The 19383-nt window shown below is 42.7% G+C and overlaps 2 protein-coding genes across 3 annotated transcripts in view; one reads left to right on the top strand and one right to left on the bottom strand.

Moving 5' to 3' along the window:
* LOC309408175 (ubiquitin carboxyl-terminal hydrolase 12-like) overlaps nucleotides 1-918 on the bottom strand; it is a gene marked incomplete at both ends in the record, with an annotated part of 29808 nt that extends 28890 nt beyond the window's left edge. Inside the window, one exon of one of the 2 annotated variants that reach the window (XM_082003947.1) lies at nucleotides 775-918. In XM_082003947.1, coding sequence (XP_081860073.1) covers nucleotides 775-822 — 48 coding nt within the window. The remainder of the gene's footprint in view (nucleotides 1-774) is intronic. The other variant, XM_082003946.1, reaches the window with a different exon arrangement.
* A 6136-nt stretch (nucleotides 919-7054) lies between these two features.
* LOC309408479 (ras-like protein family member 11A-like) lies at nucleotides 7055-15560 on the top strand (the record flags this gene model as incomplete). Its single annotated transcript, XM_082004307.1, has 4 exons — nucleotides 7055-7199; nucleotides 8607-8663; nucleotides 11078-11160; nucleotides 15093-15560. 4 exons carry the CDS (start codon nucleotides 7055-7057, stop codon nucleotides 15558-15560), a joined length of 753 nt encoding a protein of 250 aa, XP_081860433.1.
* Nucleotides 15561-19383: the final 3823 nt, after the last annotated feature.

Below are 19383 nucleotides of genomic sequence, written 5' to 3'. Positions count from 1 at the left end.
CAGTCTCCCTTTTGCTAGATTTTCATTGGCAGTATGATGATACCCTGTTATACACATTCATGTGAAATGACTACAGAGCTTTTATAAACTAGTATAACAACCTTTAAATTGAGCCTAGTTTTCCCAACAAATGAGTGTGATCTGAGCCAGAGAAAGAATTAATGTTCAGTAATTCCCTTAGTTCCTCTCTCACTGAAAAAAAGCATCCACCTGCCCTAAACGTATTTCTGCAAACAGGCCGGCAGCTGACACACCCACCAGAAGAGAGCAAGATCTCACTGCTGCAAAGGGCTCTGTGCCCCCCCAGCCACCTTCCCCCATCCGAGATTAGGCCCAATTGCTCTAAAACCGTCAAAACCGCGGCGCTGAGCAGCCAGGCCGGCACTCGCCGCTCAGCCCGGCTCCAGCTACCACCGCTTCTCTCGCCTCTTCCCTGGCACAGTCCCTCCCGCCGCCTCACCCGGCTCCCAGCGCCGCCGCCCGCTGCGAGGCCGCCCCACTCCCGGCGGCGGCCCGGCCCTGCCTTCCCGGGGGAGGGGGTGCGGGCAGCGGGGCGCCCCGCCACCTCCCACAGACACCCGAGCCGGACCAGCGGCGGAGCCTCCCATAAACCCTCGGTTTTTAATTGCTTTGACCAATTCCTCTCGCGGCGAGGCCCTCCTCAGCCCCCTCAGCGCGGGGCCGGGACCGCTCCCGCCGCCCGGGCCGGCAGCGAGACCCCTCGCCGGCCGGCCGCCTCCCGGGTCCCGGCGCCTGGCTGGCTGCGGCTCTCACCATGGTACAGATGGAGGCGAGTCTCCGGACCGTCATCAGTATTTCCATCCGCCCGACGCGGCCCCGCGCCCCGCGGCCGCTGCCGCCGGCGCCATGTTGGGACGCAGCCGCCCAACTGACAGCGGCAGCCGGAGCCGCAGGTGGCGCAACCGACAAATGGGGCGGGGCGCCGGCGGTGCGGCGCCCAAACTGCGCCGGCGGTGCGGCGCCCAAAAGGCGCCGGCTGCGCGCCGCACCGCGCCCCGAGGGGTTCCCCCGCCTTTCCGTCCCCCTCCCCGCAGCCCGCCTCCTTCCCCACTCATCTCTCCCCCGCCCCGGACAGTCGGACCCTGCGAGGCCCCCGCCGCTCCAGGGGCTCGGAGGGCGGCGTGTTGCAGGCCGCAGGGTTGGGCTGCGGCTTCCCCTTCTGCCGAAACGGAGCCAGGGACGACCTGGTCCGTGCAGCTGTGGGGATGGCGGGGATGTGCTGCAATGTCGCTCGGCCCAGAGAGGTGGCTGGAGGCCCCGGCGGGCTGGGCACTGCGTGTCTCACCGGCGAAACCGGAGGAAGGCACCATCCCCTCAGGGATGGAGCTGGGGGACATCACCAAACCCCGCAGTGAGGGGAGCCATGGCCACCCCGGAGCCCCCAAACACCTCGAAGGTGCACGCTGAAACCCTGTGTTCCCCGAGACTCTCTTCAATGGTTGTGAGCACCCACAAACGGGTTTTTACGATGATGCCCAGTGTGGGGATGGGGTCGGACAGTGGTTTTGCGCCAAGGAATCCTTTGCCGTTCTGCACCACGTGTCCCCATTTCAGCAAAGTCACAAAAAGAGCTCTTTCAGAGCACGGCGCTACCAATGACAAGAGTGTCTATTGTAAACCCAGGGGGAAAAGCAGCGAAAAATGTTGCCGAGGCGCCATATAGCACTTCACGCAGTGCATACCGAAAGCAAGTACGCAAGGGAGCAAAACATCCCTCCTGAAGCCAGGGATGGGTAAAAATGTTTTGTCATCTGGCTGATTAAGATCTACAGAATTGTGTCAAACCTGGAATGAGCCCATCTCGTATTTCCTATTAACTAGAAATTGAGCGCTGTTGAAAGGTGCTGATGAAGGCGGCTGGAAGCCGTGCTGTGCCTGAAGCACACCGGCAGCGGTGACAGGACTGTTGCCACACGCCGCCCCTTACTCCAGCCCTGACCTTGTGGGAATATCTGCGGGGAAGGGGGGACGGTTCAGTTTCCAAAGCACAAACTTTTTTATGAGGCCAAGATGTTTCCATTCTATTTGAGCTGCTCGCCTGCAGCGATGTTCTCTTATACACATTGTACTTTCCACGTCATCTACTACAGGCTCCCGAGGGAGAATATTTTGCAATCTAAAAAAAAAAAAAATCCTTACAAAATATGCTAAAAGTGAAAAAGGCCACGTGCTCCTTATGAGGTTTCCATGAACGGCAATGCAACAAAATTAGGGACAGGAAATACAGAAATAGTGGCATCTGTACAGTGTTTAACCGAATCTGACTGTATATTTAAATGATCAGCTCTCTTACATCCCAAAATAGAATCAAATATGATTTATCATGGTTGTCGCAATAGCATCTGAGGACACTTCCTTCCCCTTTGGCCTCAGGATCAGAACAACTTTGTGCTGGGTACAATTATAGTGTTAAGATGGCAGCCTTGCCCCCAGACAAGATCTTCTGAGGTTACTGCTGAAGCACACGACCAAATTTTTCATGCATTTTACCCATGAAGTCCCCAGCACAGAGAGAAAAGCTGGTTCCTCGTGCACATTGCATTCCGTTCTGTTCCTTTCTTACCTCCTGTGAAGATGCTTTTTATTTGCCTTTCCCAACTACGAGGATATTTAGTTACTGGGAGGAAAAAGGTGGTTAAAACACTACTTTTGTTTAGTGCAGTGCGAGAACAGGCCTTTGGGCCCCAAGTTTGCAACAAAGAACAAAGACAATCAGACAAAGCTGCAAAGATCAATCTGTTGTTGTTTGGAACACATTCAGGAGCGGGGGACATGTACACGAGCCACCAGCAGTGAGTTTTATCACAGCATCTGCCAAGGCAACTGGCATTTCCCCAGCACCACATTTATCATTTCTGCTCAGAAATGAGCTGTACTTCTCCAGCCACGTCACCATAATGTCAATATACCATACAAAAACATCTGAGATGTTTTACTGAAGGTAAACATAACCATTACAAATAGGCTTTTAGAAGAAAGATCATTTTTGCCAGTGCTAGGCAGAAAGGGAAAGAGTGACAAAAATTGCCATTTCCCCAACGTGCTGGGATCTTAGCAAGATCGCTCTGGCTCTGCTCATCTGTTAATCATTTTGTAAAATGTACCAGGAATAATTATATCCAGTTTTAAAACCAATTTGACATCCTCGTATGAAAAGCACTATGGTAATGGCAAATATTTTTTATTTTTAGAATGCTTCATCTCTGAAGATGTGTAGGAGTGCCAACAACAACAAAAATAGAAAATCTTTAAAAAACAGAGCCAAAAGCAACATAGACCAATAAATAAATCCGTAAAGAAATTGGTGTGGAAGTAACATAATCTCTGTGCAACACGCAAAGGCACATATCTTCGCATGGAGCAACCCAAGGAATGGTTAGTGAAATCTCTAGAATCATCCCAATGTTTTCAAAGTTGCTCTGAGTTTTGCAAACATTCTCCCTCTAATTTAAGCTATTGTTTTTCCAAGAGAATTTGAATTTAAAACACGGTTTTCTTAGCTAAATATAAATCCATTGTGCACAAACAATGAAAATCTCTTTTAAAAACAATTCTTATTCTACATGCCAAGGGTTATACAACCTCAAATAGTGTGAATCCTTCTGCATGGTTTCACTCAGTGAAAAGACTATTCTGACAATCTAGAAAATCAGACAAGCATCAGATATGAAAACCTCTGGCTTTTATTCTATATCTTACTCAAATTCTTTCAGAATTAGAACCTAAAAGTTATGATTTGGGGGGCAGGGGGGGAGGAGAAGCTTGAGAATAAATTTAAAACTTTTGGAGAATATGCTGCTTTTTTATTATTACTAAAAACCATTCTCTCTGGACAGAGATTTCTGCACATAGTGGAAACAAGCTTTGATTAGAAGCACAAGAAGCCTGGGCTAGTGCATAAGAAATTTAGATTGAACCCTATTAGTAAAGGAACTAGAAATCGATTGGTCTGCTTCCAAGATGCAGTCTAAAACTGCTTTCACATTTGTTTTAAGCAACCAGAAGCCGTCACAGCTGCCAAAAGCAGCAGTTCAACATTTCCTCCACCACTGGTCTTTCGTTCCTGCCCCCACGCATCTCCTCTCTCGTGTCAGCACCCTCATCCATACAAGCACATGGTAAACAGCTTTTCCCGTCTCTCCTCACACAGCAGCTGCTCCATGCTTGCAATCATTTTTGGTTCCCTGCTCTGTGCCTTCTCAGACCCTACTATGTTTTTGAGATGCAGAGAACTGCATGCGGCATGGGCAATGGGGATGCTCCGACGGTTTAGCTAAGCAGCAAAATGCTACCCTATGTCTTCTCTTGCATTCCCCTTCCGAGGATATCCAACATTTTATTGGCTTTTTTTGGCTGCTGTCGTACACCGAGCTGATGCGTGTGAACTGCCAGCAATGACTCTAAGGTCTCTTCCCTAATTTATGAGTGCCACATCCAAGTTCAACATCATTTAAGCATAGTTTATATTCTTCTTCTCTAGATGCCTTACCTTACATTTATCTAGACTAAAGCTCACCTGCCAACTTTATGTGTACCCGCTTGTTTTTGTGAGATCCTTCCGGAGTTCCTCAGCATTGGCACAACATTTGGTTATCAAAAGGACTTCAACTTTTGTTTCAGTTGATTTTGTTGCCTCTCTTTTGGAGCAAGCCAGCAGATCTGTATTCTTCTAGGAATGCCTTTGCTCATATAGAATATTCTCCATGATCTTGCTTAACTTACCTGGCTTTTTAGCCTGAGTTGAAACTCTTCTGGCCACCTAGAAGCTGATAGATATATTACTGTTTGTTTTTATAGGAAGGCTATTGTGGTGAATACTTTCATATTACTCACTAACATATGCTTTTAATAGCAAATGGTAACAGGTTCCAACATCCTACACTTAGAGAGGCGGACAGTTACATACTGCTGCTGGCTAATCCCAAAATTTATAATGTGTCCAGCTCAATAACACATTTCAAAGTGCTCTGTTAATTGACCACAAGATTTTGAGCATTTTCCTATTACTCCTCTCATTTTCCCTGTTCTTATGAAACTTGTGTGAGATTTAAAGCATCCTGGTAATGAAATTTCCTGGAAAAGATTTTTCAGTGTTTGGGTGTTCGCAAAAATCTGGAAGAAAATTCACACTGGAAGATTTGAAAACCATTCACATAGGAGCCATGTCCCAAAAGACACATGATCTGTCAGCTCCCTCCCAGTACCATGAGCTGGGTAGCCCTCCAGACATTTTGTTCCACCTCTTCATCAGCTGACTGTCATGATGGTCAAAGTAATAACATTTGGTGCTTACACAGCATTCCGCACAAATACTGCTTCAGAAGTAGTTCTGAGAGGGGAAACAGAGCCTTAGAAAAGTGACACATCCATAAATTTTCTGAATCTTGCGCTTATTTCAGTGGACTGCTGTGCACCGATGCTGCATTCTTCTAAAGCCAGTTCACACTCAGCACATCCTCTGTGATGCTGGTGTGGAAATTGAGATAATTTGACAACCCGGCCCCCAGTGCTTTGGGAAGGGGTAGTAAGAGATGTGGCCCGATTTCCCATCCTCTTGTGCTAGCTCGCAACTGTACCCCTGGCCTCCAAAAGCTGCTGGGGAGAACTCGTGTGCATGCTGTGAGTGAAAGCAGAGGTGTGAAAGAAGCTTTTTGGTGGCTGCAGCCTCTACGTAATGAGACATGCCTACCTTCTGCCTGCTAGGAGCGTACAGAAGACAGGAAAAATCTGCATCCTCAGGTCCCCATGATCTGTGGGTGGATTAGCTGTGGTGCCACTTCCCGTTAATATCCAAGTCTCCCACACAGCGTGACAGAGTACGCGTCGCAGAAGTATGCTGCCTGCACCAGGCAGGCTCGCCTCTTCCCACTGCTGCCTAAAGCTGCTCCTGCCCCTTGCGACCTCTTTTGAGAAGCTTTTCAAAGATGAATGCTCTAACTATATTTCCTATAGTTTAATTTACATCTGGTTTATATTATTTGCAGTTTTGCTTTATCTGGGTCATTCCCTCTCCACTGCTCTTCCCTTTTTTTTCCCCTCCCCATTATCCTTGATAACTGAGAGTTGATGGTAGCTAGTGTACGGTTACATGCTGTTCTCCCCGCAGACCTTGTAGCCGCCAGCTGCCTTACAACTATGTTGGGTTTTCCTGTAGAAGTCATTCTCTCTTCATTCCCTCTGTCTGGCTCATCCCACTGGAGGATACCGTGTCCTTCCTCACCCTTCCCAAGTCTGTCGCCAGCCCTAAACTCACTTTTCCATGTTTGGAGAAACTGCAGTGTCCCAACCCAATGCTAACCCACATTCCAGTGGGCCATTAAGACTAACAACATGTATAAACCAGCAAATCAAATGTGTCCTGGAGGTTATTTTGGAATAACCCACAGCTGCCTGAACACTGTGGGGGTGGAAATGTGTTTGTTTTCCTGAAGAGGAGCGTCCCATCATCTTCAGCACCCTGAAGGGGCCCAACTGCAGGACACAATAGGACAGGGAGAACAACAGCGCATGGAGCTGGAGCCAATTGAAAATGCAGAGAAACTAGACAGGCAGAATGGGATTATTCAAAGTGGAATTAGAGCAGAGCATGGGAGTGACGGTATCTCGCTGAAAACGCTACCGTGATGACTGTAAAACAGAAGAATCTCGTTTTAGCAAAGAGCCAAGGGAGAGCACATAAAGCAGGCAGTGGGGAGATAAAGCAGCGAGCGAGGGAGCGTGGCTGATGGAGGCACACGCGCGGTGCCCGGCTGGAGGAATGTCATGGTTTCACTTGTGATTGGCTGGGGAATGGAGGAGTCAGTTTTCACGGGGGCTGATCAAAAAGTTCCCTTCTGCTTTCCAAAGTTGCTGTTTGAGCAGAGGCATCGGGAAGAGGCGGCCAGTCGCTCTAACATTCCTCAGGAAAGCTACTTAAATGAAATGAGAAGGCTTCTCTATCCAAGGATATACAGCCAACAACAGACGCCGAGAAGCTGTTTTCCGTCTTTTCGCCCCCAACTCCTACTGGAGTTGAACGGCTCTCGCTTCTGGCATGCGTCTCATCTCTCAGGATACTATGTCACAGTATTCTACTAACTTTCTCTTGCTCCCCATACCAGAGTATCCTGTATTAGACTGCGTGCCCAACAAAATCATCAAGCTTGTGGTACTGGGTGGCAGTAGCGTTGGCAAGACAGGTAAGTCCACAGGTATAGTTCCATGCTTTTTCTTGCTGCTGCACTTACCACTTAATTTGCAGCTGCGACCCAAGGCTGCAAAAACTCGTTAACTGTTGCAGCTTGAACATTTTAAGTTTGTTTGGGGGTTTTATTTTTGGAAAACACACTGAATAATTTTGAGGCAGATCTGCTGTAGGTCTGTGTGAGTGGCCAACGTGAGGTGGCAGTTAAGAGGAGAGGGCACTGTGTTGAGCACTGTACTCGCAAATGATTCTGCCTGGTCTCGTGCAAATTATTTAAACACGTCTAAATTTCCACACCCCCAAAATTTTATTCTCCTGTTGTAAACGTTTTATGCTCTGCAGACAAATGACAGCGTACAAGATGTGTCTTCCTGTATTATTCTCCAGAGGAGAGGAGAAGAAAAGAGGGTAAAGCGAGCATTATTGCTTTTCAATGTATGGTTCATGATTTCAGAAATTATTAAGGCCAGATCTGTTTTAGTACATCTGAGGTTCCACAGCACTCAGTAAAATGCTTGATTGCTTTCGATTTGAAGCAGCCACGTTTTCATATTATTTTTGAGTAGTTTGTTGAAGATAGCTGCACAGTCAATTTCATTTAAGGGTACTAAAGAGGCAACCCAGTGTACACTGTGAGAAAAATTATTATTTTAAGTGAAATCTGTGATAGAGTTGTTTGCAGAATAAACCCTTTTATTCAGCTATTAACTAGATGGTTTTGAAAATGATTAGGAATCTGCTGAGATGAAAGCACTACAGGAATATAAGTTACTGTTGCCATGACAGGATTTTAAGTGTTATAAAGGGATCAAGAAAAAGGAAAATGTTCTAATCCAACAGTATAACAAAGCACCGCAGGTTAAGATGAACAGGGTGGCCCAGGGCGCTGCAGCATGACCCATGTGTGCAGAGCACATGCAGTTTGTTTGCTGGATGTGATTAGATACCACTAATGGGTTTCATGAGGAGGACTGAGGATTTTTAAGGCTGGGAAGAACCATTACATCCATCAGCCTCACTTCTTGTATGACACAGAGGTCTTAATGGTGGTCTTGGGGTTAGTTTCAGTTTACTGGCTTATTGCTCTTTCTAAATTATTTCAAACCAAAGGTCAGATTCTTATACCTGCAATCACAACAAACACGCCTCCGTATCCTACACTGAATCACCACACTGAATCTAAGGAGTAATTTCAATACAAGTTGCAAAAAACTCTGCATTAGGTATCGCAGCCAACCTCCTGTGAGTGTTGAGAGAAGCATTTGCAGAATAATATGTGAGCAATTCAAGGATTAACTTGGTTTCATATTATACTAACTCTTCCAGTAAGATATTACATGTGTTCTACAAAGATTGATTTTGGTTCACATTAAAGGCCCATATTTTTTTCATTGTTTTACAGCTCTGGTTGTGCGCTTTCTCACAAAGAGATTTATTGGAGACTATGAAGCCAATACTGGTGAGTCTGCTTTCTACTGCAGTACTGCAGATGGCTTGAAAAGATATCTACTCAATTTTGTGACTGGTGCATATTACAGGAAAGCCAAGCAGTGTTAGATGTCCATAAGGTGCATATTTTCAGTTAATAGCCTCAAGCTATGAAAGCAATAAATCAAAGGCTCATTATTTATGATCCTTTTAGCTATTTTTTTTTTCCAACTTGATGGAAAAGGATCAGAATAAAAGGTTTGCTTGGGGACATACCTATACTAAAATGCAGTCTCAAGGAACAACTTGCATATCAACTAAACCGCGGAAACCCAACGCTGCTCTCTCTTCAACCCCAGGGAAGCCAGAGGAATTCCAAAGTGCGTAAAAGCCAGTTCAGAACTTTTCCTGCGTACTCCCTTTTTTCAGTGGCTTTTACGACACGGCAGACTTCCAAATTGAAGTCTTCCTTCCATAAGATAAGCAAAGTGACTATGCAAACGGCTTCTACTGCATTTCTTGTTTAATCCTGACACCTCAGAGGATGCGTTCATGTCAACTGTTTAATTCACAGCCTCTGTTCCAAGAAAGTGCCCGGTGTATTGGTCAGCGCTGTGGAAAGAATCTACGTACACTGTGCTCATATCTACTAGCACATCCCACACAGAGGCCATCTCACAGTTCTTGGGTGAAGGAGGACAGGATTCAAAGCAGTGATTGCTTCACTTTGGAGATGCATGCTGAATTTAGAATGATGAGTTAGGAAAGGAGATGGCAGTACAAGACACCTTTGATCTCTGCCTGTCCGATGAAATACAATCTGAAAGCTCCTCCTTACAGCTCCCTCTCAGTGACCCTAAGCAACCTTGATGGTTGGCTGCACTATTTCTCTTTCTTTTCCTTCACCTCTTCTATGGGAGACTGTATATCAAGTTCGACTTCTGAGCTTTGCAATGAATTGCTGCCAGAGACATTGCTGAGAACCACATGCTTTTCTCATTAAGCTACCAGCCCAACAGCTATGCTGTAGAAGAAACAAATATGCCAGAAATAAGAAACAGGTGGCAGTGCATTTGTGATCATTCAACCATACTTCTCCTTCAGTTGGGTATAAGGCAGAGCACAGTCAGTGTCTGGAAGTACCTGCTCTTTTTTCTCCAATGCATTACAGAGTGAGAATAGTATGTTGTCTGGCCTTGGTTCAGCAGTGCAGTATCTTCCCATAAAACAGTACCATCTTTTCATCTTAAAATCTGATTAAAAAAAAAAATGAAGCGCTATATCACCTCACAGAGTTGGTATTAAAACATAATATGAAACATAATGTAATAACATTGGATGCAGATAAAGCAAACTTTGCCATACTAGATTTTCTTATACGATAAATATTTCTATGAGCTCAGACTCTTTTCCACTGGAATAAAACCACCTATTTTCTTGAATCAAAGATGATTTTCAGAAGTGATGCCATTATAGTCAGTAACTGACCTCCCTGTTAATCTGAATTCCTTCTTCTCCAATAGATGGGATTTCTCTACGTTTGAGATGAAGTACATTGTTTTAGATGCAGGAGTAACAATTGTATTTGGACAAGACTGAAAGGCTGTACACAACAGCTGTGGATATAGCATTTCTTCACATATCCATGTGACTTGTATTAAGTTCTAAAGGAAAATAATGATGGCATCAATCTCCAAAGCTGTCCTTATCACAACCACGGATAGTTTGTAAGATCAAAACTTAAGTTTTCATTCTCAGTTAACCCACACTCCAGTAACAAAATAGAGTTTAAACCTAGAATAGCGGTAGTCTTATTAGAGCCAGATCAGTCCTAGAGGATTTGAACTAGTACTTGGCCCTGAATATGTGTCATTCAGATTTACCATAAGTCAGATTCTAAGTGGGGGGATTTAAACCAAACTCTGACTGCTTAGGCCACACAAATCCAAAAGTGCATCTGGGTGTTTTGTATACATTCACTTACATTGTGTCCAAAACTAGAATACTTTCATTTTTTAAAAACTTTCAGAGAAATGCAATAGGAAACACCTCACTCCTTTTACAAACAACACCTGGGTATCTTGGTTTGAGATTAAAAATACATGCAGTTCACATTTTAGAAAGTTAACGGTATAGACTGAAAACCTGAATGGGATTTGTGCGCCCACTTTGACTATTTGATTCAATACAAAGTGCCACCTTTCCCAGATACCATCCTAAGCGTACACTTAAAACATCCAACCACACTGCAAATACAAAACCACTTTACTTAAGTAAACAGCCACACAACCACTCTTTTTTGTGGTTGTGTGCCATTCATTTTTCTGCAAGCAGCTACATATCATAAGCCTCAAAAATCTGGATTTCAACGGTTCCATTTTGCCTTTATGTACACTTTCTTCTTTGTTACAGTCACTGACTCTAATGATCTTACTTTTCCACCAGGTGCTTTGTATTCAAGAAAGTTCACCATAGATGGGGAACAGATCTCTCTACAGGTGCAGGATACTCCCTTTGTGTCACTGGAGGTAAAACATCTGCTCAGTGCATCGGTACTTTACAGCACAGTTACTGTCTCTTGTTTGTTGCCAGCACTTCCATCTGTAAGTAGCTCCACTTAGCAGAAATGTACCTGGGCTCAAACCCAAATGAAAACTAACAGGGGTACCTTAAGCCCCACCAAAACAAGCCCTTGAAGAGGTTAAATCAGGCTCCTTTAAAAGTAAGTCAGAATTAAAACAAATCTATTTCAAACACCTTACTGTATCCCAAGCCTAAACAGGAGTAAAATCATAGTCAGGCTGCTAACTCCTTGATTGTTTTATTTCCTGTCAAACGGCTTCTGTCCCTGCATGGCAGAAAACTCACCTGCCTAGAGGCCCAGCTCACTCAGCTTAGAGCTTTCTACACACCCAGAACCTCTCTTTTCTAGAAAAGTGTTTCTTTCGAAGGAGACAGGCCTCACAGCAGTTGTCATTTCCAACTAGGGTGCTTTTCAGTGCTTTCCTTACTTTTTCTTTTTTTCATTTTGATTTTATTTATTCCTTATTTTTAAGGTGTTAGCATTTATCTACACCCCTCTTTCTATCAGTGTTTTACATAGTCTAGATTTAATATTTGATGAGGAACCTATTTCTAGAAATATTTTTTCCAAGCAGGATCTAAGTTTGTCTTTTTTTTGAAGATTTGCATCACATGCAGAAGAGGAGGATGAAAATAATGTCAAAGCAGCAGGAAATGTAATGAAATTTGTTTTTACATGAATGGTGGAAATCTCATGAGAGTAATAATTCCTGTAGAATAGCTGAGATTTTATGGTAAAATTAGGTGTCCTCTTGTCACCATCAAACCTAAACTTCTAGGTTTGGCTTTAACCTCAGACTAAGCTCAGACTTGGGCAAATATGTGTCTGGATGGGACCACCACCTTCTCTCACTCTCTTTCAGGCTAGCCCTGGACAGCTTTATATGCCTTGTTTTATATGCACAGACCCACGTTTGCATGGATTCATTTCTATGCTGTAGAACTGTTCCATCCTGAGCTCACAGAACAGGATAAGCAAAGCTCCCAAACCTCAGTTTCAATTTCCATTTTCTTTGATGACTGGAAGTAGATTTAAGCAGAAATCTTTAACAAAGTTCCATGCTCTGCTGCTGCTGGGGATGTGCAGAGCAGTGGAGAGGACCCCTCATTTACTCTGGACATTAAAAAAGCAAACAAAAGCTGCTATGGAAGTCCTCCAAACATTCAAGTGGGACTTAGTACAAAGGCCCTATGCCAGCTTGCTTAGGGAGGACCTGCAAAGAGAAGCTGTTGGTGGTGATTAGGCACAACTGGGACTGCCTGATAAACACTTAACAAAGGGAATCCCCTCTCTGTTCTATCCCATGGAGAAAGGAGGGAGTGAAAGAATTGAATTCCCTCTTTCACATCAGATATATGTTTATTTTCCAGTTTCCCTGTTTTAATTAGGAATGTGCCCTAGAGTTCTGTGACTGTAGCCAGAGCTCCACAAAATTTACTAATGCCAACGGCTGAGGTTTCTTTGTCAGAAACGATTTTAATTTAGTTAGGAAGGAGTTTCATTTTCTTTGTCCCAGTCAAAGGTCTGCACTGTTTCAACAGTTCCCACAGACACGCTTATCTTAGCCTGTATCTCTGTTTGCATCGAATGATGTATCTGAAATAATTCGAAGGGATTGTTCTTGAACGGGACTTGTTCAGACTTGAGAATAGGTTGGATTTTCAGTTAAAATCCTTGAGGAAGAGAGTTTCTTGCACTCTGCAGGCTGAGTACAATGTTTCGTGAGGAAGTCATGTGGAATCACTTGGGATTCTAGCCACACCGGAAATGTTAATGTTTAAGAGAGAAACAGAAGCAAACAGATAACTGGTTTTGTTAGGTGATTCATTGCTGCTTGGTCTATACATGGCAAATGACTGTGTGTTTCAAAATTCATTCTGCAGCAGAGATTTCCATTTAAAAAGTAGCCCATTAGCCTTTGATTTTCCTGAATAAAGCATTCCGTTGGGGATTATCCATCCATCTCACTGCTGGGTGGGCCTAGCTGGAGTAACTGAGAATTTCTGCTCATTAGGGCTCTCTGAATGTACACCTTCTCCAAAAACATTTTCAAACGCTTGCCAGAGCAATTAGTTCTTTTTCCCCATGAAAGGAGTTTGCTGGTGAAAAGAGACTAGCAGGACATGAAGGGTGGCTAATTATCTACAGATTGGATACAACCCAGACACCAACAGTGCAAATTGCCCTTCTTCCCACAGTCTGCCCTATCCTGGCTTGAGTTCACTCTCATTAACCTTTTCAGCAAGGCTGCTGGTGACATTCCCTCTGATTCCATGTGCAACGCTGCTGAGTTTTGGGGTTTGAGGGTTTTGAGGAGGGAGAGGAGCGATAAGAGCAGTTAAACAATTTCGCTGCTAACAGGATTTAGTGTTACTGTGAGCTGGCAAGGGCAAAGAACTACTAGGTATGATGAGCCACTGTCTCTATAGGCAGGATTGAAATATTTACAAAGGGCAGTTAGTTAGCAGAACTGCTGTTGAAAGTTGTAAGCCCAATTTATACTCTGAGCCTTCAGAAATTCTGCTTCCTTCTTCTCACAGAAGAGCCTTGTCAGTAGTCCTTTTTTTACTGTTTGATCTGCCATAAAAGAACTGACCAGTTTTACTCATTCTCTTCCACTTCTGCTTTCTGAAGTTAGGCAATATGAATTTCTTAATTCATATTTAGGTGTCTAAATAAAAGCGATCTGTTTTGGGAGATTGCTGAGCACATGCAAATTCTGTTAAAGTGAACGTGAATGGCAGATATATGTTCTATAGATAAATAGATAATGGAACATATGTTTTAGTAGTCTTACTGAGGTTGGTGAAAATTTCTTGAATAGAACTTAGCGATAATAATAAAAGTTTGAGCTCTGTATTAATTACGTTGAACTCCCCCTAAAATACAGAAAAGCCTCTAATTCCTACCAAGCTCATCAAGAGCTGAATACTGAATATGCTTAGTGCCTTGTTGGATATGAAAGAAATTACAAAGTTCCAGAAAGCCTGTAATATTGACAGGAATGGCAGTTCTTACAAACCAAGCATACTGGCAATAACTGCAGCAGTGATCTCCCTAACTGGTTGGGTTACGCACCAGCATGCATAACAGAGTAAAGGATTAGCTGAAAATAGCTTCATCTTGAAAAGTGAGCTGATCTCTTTTCAAGCTCCACACTATTGTATTCAGTTTTATATTCCCAACGCTGGTGATTGTTATGGCTGTCTGAGTAGGAGTGGTGATGGCCTGAACAAACGTGTGACCAGCAAAACAGTAATAGAAACCCATTGCTGCTCTACAAATGAGCAATGAAATTTTACCTCATTTTCAGTTCCAGTAATTTGTAACAAATTGCTTTTTTGAAGTAACTTTCCCTTTGACTATCTGGAGACCAACATGACGGAAAAACCTGTCAGGCTTCACCAAACAGAGTAAGTGAGAACCCCTGAATACAGAATTGGAAAAAGCCCTAAATAAATACCTTAGGGGACAACAGTGTAATTAACCTGCTGAATTTTAAAATGCTCTTACCATACCCATCACAATTTTATCCACAATAAAAGTGCAGATTTCTCTCACACTGGTTTAGTACAATAGAATACAGAACAAACTTTTCAATATCAATATTTTGGCTGTTCTCTTATTTTCAACCAATTTGCTCTGACCCAGCTCCACTCCTGTACTGCTCACTTGTAATATGTTACTGACACAGTGGAAATTTCTCCTCTCCCTGGTACCTTCCCCGCAGTCAGAGAGGTTTCTGCCTGTACGCTGAGAAACAGCCACACGTTAAAACAAAGCTCCAGGTAGCTAACAGTGCCATATGACTGTTTGCTCTGTCTGCTCCCCCCATTCTCAGTTTTCTAATCTCACACCTCTTGGTTTTGACGGCAGGATGACACTGACAGCATATGCTGCCAAGAGCAGATAAACCGTTCAATCTACTGGGCAGATGGCTTCGTTTTTGTTTACTCCATCACAGACTATGAGAGCTACCGAGTCATCCGTCCCCTACACCAGCACATCCGCAAGATTCACCCGAATGCTAACATTCCCCTGCTTCTGATGGCGAACAAAGGAGACCTCCTGCGAGCCAGGCAGGTGTCCTCCAAAGAAGGACTCCAGCTGGCCAGTGAATTGGGAGGTACTTACTACGAAGTCTCAGCCCGGGAGAACTGTGAGGGAGTGCATGAAGCCTTCCAGCAGCTTTGCCAGGAGGTCAGCAGGATGATTGGGAGCTGCAACGGAGAGAAACGAAGAGGCCTCCACCTCGTCCGACCCAAGTCTCCAAATATGCAGGACTTAAAGAGACGTTTGAAACAGGCTCTGACTTCCAAAGGGAAATCTACCACTACGCTTTGACGTAGCTGACAGAAATTGTTTTCCACAGCCCTGAAAAAAAGGCAAGAAAATAAGCTGGTAGTAAGGGTCATTGCTGAAATTCAGCAATCGGGTTTTGTGAGAGGCTCTTTCATTTTGTCTTTACATCTTCCTTAAAAATCCCATGCTCATTCAGCAAAGGAACTTGCAGAATTTGCTCTCTGGGGTAAGAATTCAGAAACTGTGATTTAAAAAATAGGTTGTCCCAAATTATTTCCCTTTTGAAAGGGACACAATCAAATAGTTTAGGCTTAAAATGTGGATTTTATTAATAAAAATAATTAAATCCTACTTTTAAGAGAAGTGACTTCTCTTGGAGATGGTTGTATTCCCAAACATAGGCAACAAGCTACAGCAAGACCCGAGGAGAGTGACGTGAGCTATACTGAGCAAACAAAATTTACCAGGTTTGCTTTATCACAAGACTGGAAAATAAAGGCAAAAATAAATAAAGAGCATAAATAGTGAAATATACTAACTGAAACCTTTTAAATTGCAGTTTAGAAAGTGTTCGTAGCAACTTGGGGAGAGATTTGTTCACATGCAAACTTTAGCCTTACAGTGTCTCTTTAAAGGGAGATTTTTAAAAAATCACTATTTTTTCAGATTATTTTTCTTTCTGAAAGTGATTATACTGGTGAAATATATACTTGAGGCAGCATTTTGTAGTCAGTTTCTCAGTGGCCTACTTCTCATTTGTCTGTAGGTTTCCTACATGGCAATGAGAGAGGGACAAATTAGGTTTAAAACCTGAAAAAAAAAAAAACCTGTATTAATCAAGAGCAAGGAGGTCACCTAAAGCTATTTAACTTTTTTTTTCCAAACTAGTTTGTTTTCAAGTTCAAGATGTTGTTTTAAAGAAACAAGGCCTTCACACAAAGTAAATTTAATTAATTAGATTTTTTTTTTTAAAAAAAGAAGGAAGGTTTTATGATGCCTGAAATTCACAGCTTCAGGAATTCATCATTTTGTTATTTGCCTTAAGACCAGCCTTTACTCAATACCTTGCAATGCATCCAAATCACCAGTCTACCAACACATCTCACCGGCAGCCTCTCACTGCATTGCATCTCAGCACGTACGAAGGGATTCGAAGCTGCATCCTGTGAGCTGGCCTGTTTTATGGTAGCAATAACAACATCACGAAACATCCATCATTCCGTTCCCAATGAGAGTGGGAAGAAACTGGGTTGGACCGTGCAAAAGTTCGTGATGCAACAATCTTTACACAGACCATCTGAGCAATTCACAGGACCGTGAAATGGGGTAAAGCTCAATGATTTACATTCAGGAACACAGAAGGGGAAACCCTAGTTTGATGGATATAGAAAAATACTCCCAGCTGCGGTTTCAGCTGGCAATACTGAGTTAAATCAGACTTTTACTCATGATGCGCAGCAAAAATTTAAATGGAGTCTGATGAGCATTTATATAGCTCAAGGCTTGAAAACGTATTTTATATTTTTTCTTTTCCCTATATTAGACAACTCTAGTCATGATTTTCTTTGTCACCTGGATTTGCTCTATCTACAGCTCACTTTCTGTTTTATTTATTGTTTTCCACAGCTGATCATCTGAGAATGTCTTGTGTTCTGATTAATTTAAAATTCTTTTATTCACATAAAAGAACACCTCCTTTTTTTCCTTTTTAGTTTCAAGTGGTGGTAAGAGGGGGAAAGGGAAAATCAGATCATCTAAACAGGGACTCAAACAGTACCAGAGGATTTCTACTTTAGCTTATGGTTAATTAACAATTTGATGTTTGAGCAGTGTCATTACTCATTGCAGGCACTTTAGCATGGCATTTATTAGCACAGAATTTCAATATTTTACATTACTAATAGCATAGTTCAAATATCAAATCTAAAGATTCAATAGCATGAAATAGAGCAAAAAGTTTGCGAGACACACAAACTGAAAATTGTTTACACTGGAAAAATGATCACCAATTTTGAATCGCAATTAAATATTTTACCATCCCAGTACTGTATAACAAGGGCTAAATTTGCTGAAGACAATTTGCTGACATTTGTTTTCATAAGAGCCTAAGAGAATTATGTGCTCTAGCTTGTTAAAATTGTTTGTAACTTACTCTCAGCTCTAATCCTTTCTTATTTGGGAAGAAAGTTCAACAAATTTCAAACCTGTCCATGTTTTATTTTCAATAGTGATTAATAAAAACATGCAAGGTCTTTCCTGAGTAGTGTATAAAACGGGTCCTTTATGTCTGACATCTTTAATTGTTGTTTGTTTATACTATACTAAAAATATTTTTTTCCCGTTCTTATAACTTAATACACCCTGCTTTGAAATTATACACAAGTATTCCTACATTTGTACTCCTACATAAGTAAGTATTCCCACATTCCTGCGGCACTGGTGGGGGAAAACATCTACATTTTAGCTAAGTCCAAAAAATACTGAAACATTTAAGTCTTCTCCTAAATACTAACATGTGGCAAACATTTATTCTGCTACAGAAATTTGAGTATAGTTTTTCCCATGTTCGTTGACCAGCAATGCAAGTCCTGTAATAGCTTTGATACTGGTTTTAAGCCAGGACATACCATCTACAGAAGACAACAGAGCTCAGCATTTTTATTAGCAGTGCAGTATTGAAGCACCAGAACACACCACTGTGCCACCGAAGCTAAGCAAAACTGAGGAGGGAGAATGGTAGCATGAAAAGCAGAGAAAAGAGAATGCTATAGAATTAAGTGCCTAAAAATAATAATGCAAAATATCAAAGATTAGTCATGTAGAACCTGATCCTGAATTAGAATCTTCAGGCTGCCAGGGAAAATTAAGCCTCTAGAGAGAAGGTACTTGACATAAAGTCAAGAGAGGAAAAGAAAAAAAGATTTGAAGAGTGGTGGGTTATGGAGTTTTGGGGTTTTTTTTATATCAAGGCCAATTCTCTTCTCAGTTATATTGGTTAAGTCCAGATTAACTCCATTGGTAGCAATACCAACAGCAATAAGCTGTAGCATTCACTCCTCCTCCTCTTCTTCCTTTTTTTTTTTTTCCTTCCTCCCCTTCATCCTCCTGAGCAGTTTAAATCTTGTGCACCATCTGGTTTTCAAGATGGTTTACAGCTGGGTTTGCTTGGGCACAAAGCAGTTGAGTGATTTGCCCCAAGGTTACACAGCTGAGCAAGTACTTGAGAGGAACTCAAAAACTGTGTCCTTTGTAATTAATTCCAAACTCTTTACAACAACTACCAGACCATACCACCTCCCTTAAGGTATGCACAAAGCACAGTGAGTTGTATTACACAAGAATGTAATTAAAAGTTGGAAAAAGTTACTTAAATTACAAGCTATGTTAGGAACTGACTGAACAAAGTGTTACCGACATGCTGGCACCGTGCACAATTATAGTAATACCAAGACTGGCTTATGAGTTATTGAAGATATTTGTAAATGGTTATTTTCTGCAATATTTCTGTCAGCTGCATTTCTCACACGTTTCCAGTGGTTCCCCATGGAAATACAGTGTGACTTGGGAGATGGGAAAATCAGGCTCCATTTTTAACCTTTCCTGTGACTTTCTTGATGATCTTGGCCAGATCTCTTAATCGAAGTTACTGTGTCCGTAAGAGGAAGGATGCAGACACATATTTGCCATGCACTCCAGCATCCAGAGGAGAGAATCGCCAATGAGAAATAAAGGAATTGCCCGTGTTTGCAGTAGAGATGGCTTAAATCTTAACATCTGAATTTCAGATCTTGATTCCAGATTCCTTAAACTCAGAGTTGTTTGGATCCCACATTTACACTTGAAATTATAGGAACAAAACGGAAAA

This window comes from Phaethon aethereus (genome assembly GCF_964289735.1).
Source record: "Phaethon aethereus genome assembly, chromosome: 10".
NCBI lineage: Eukaryota > Metazoa > Chordata > Aves > Phaethontiformes > Phaethontidae > Phaethon > Phaethon aethereus.
This window is presented reverse-complemented; position numbering and strand designations above follow the sequence as displayed.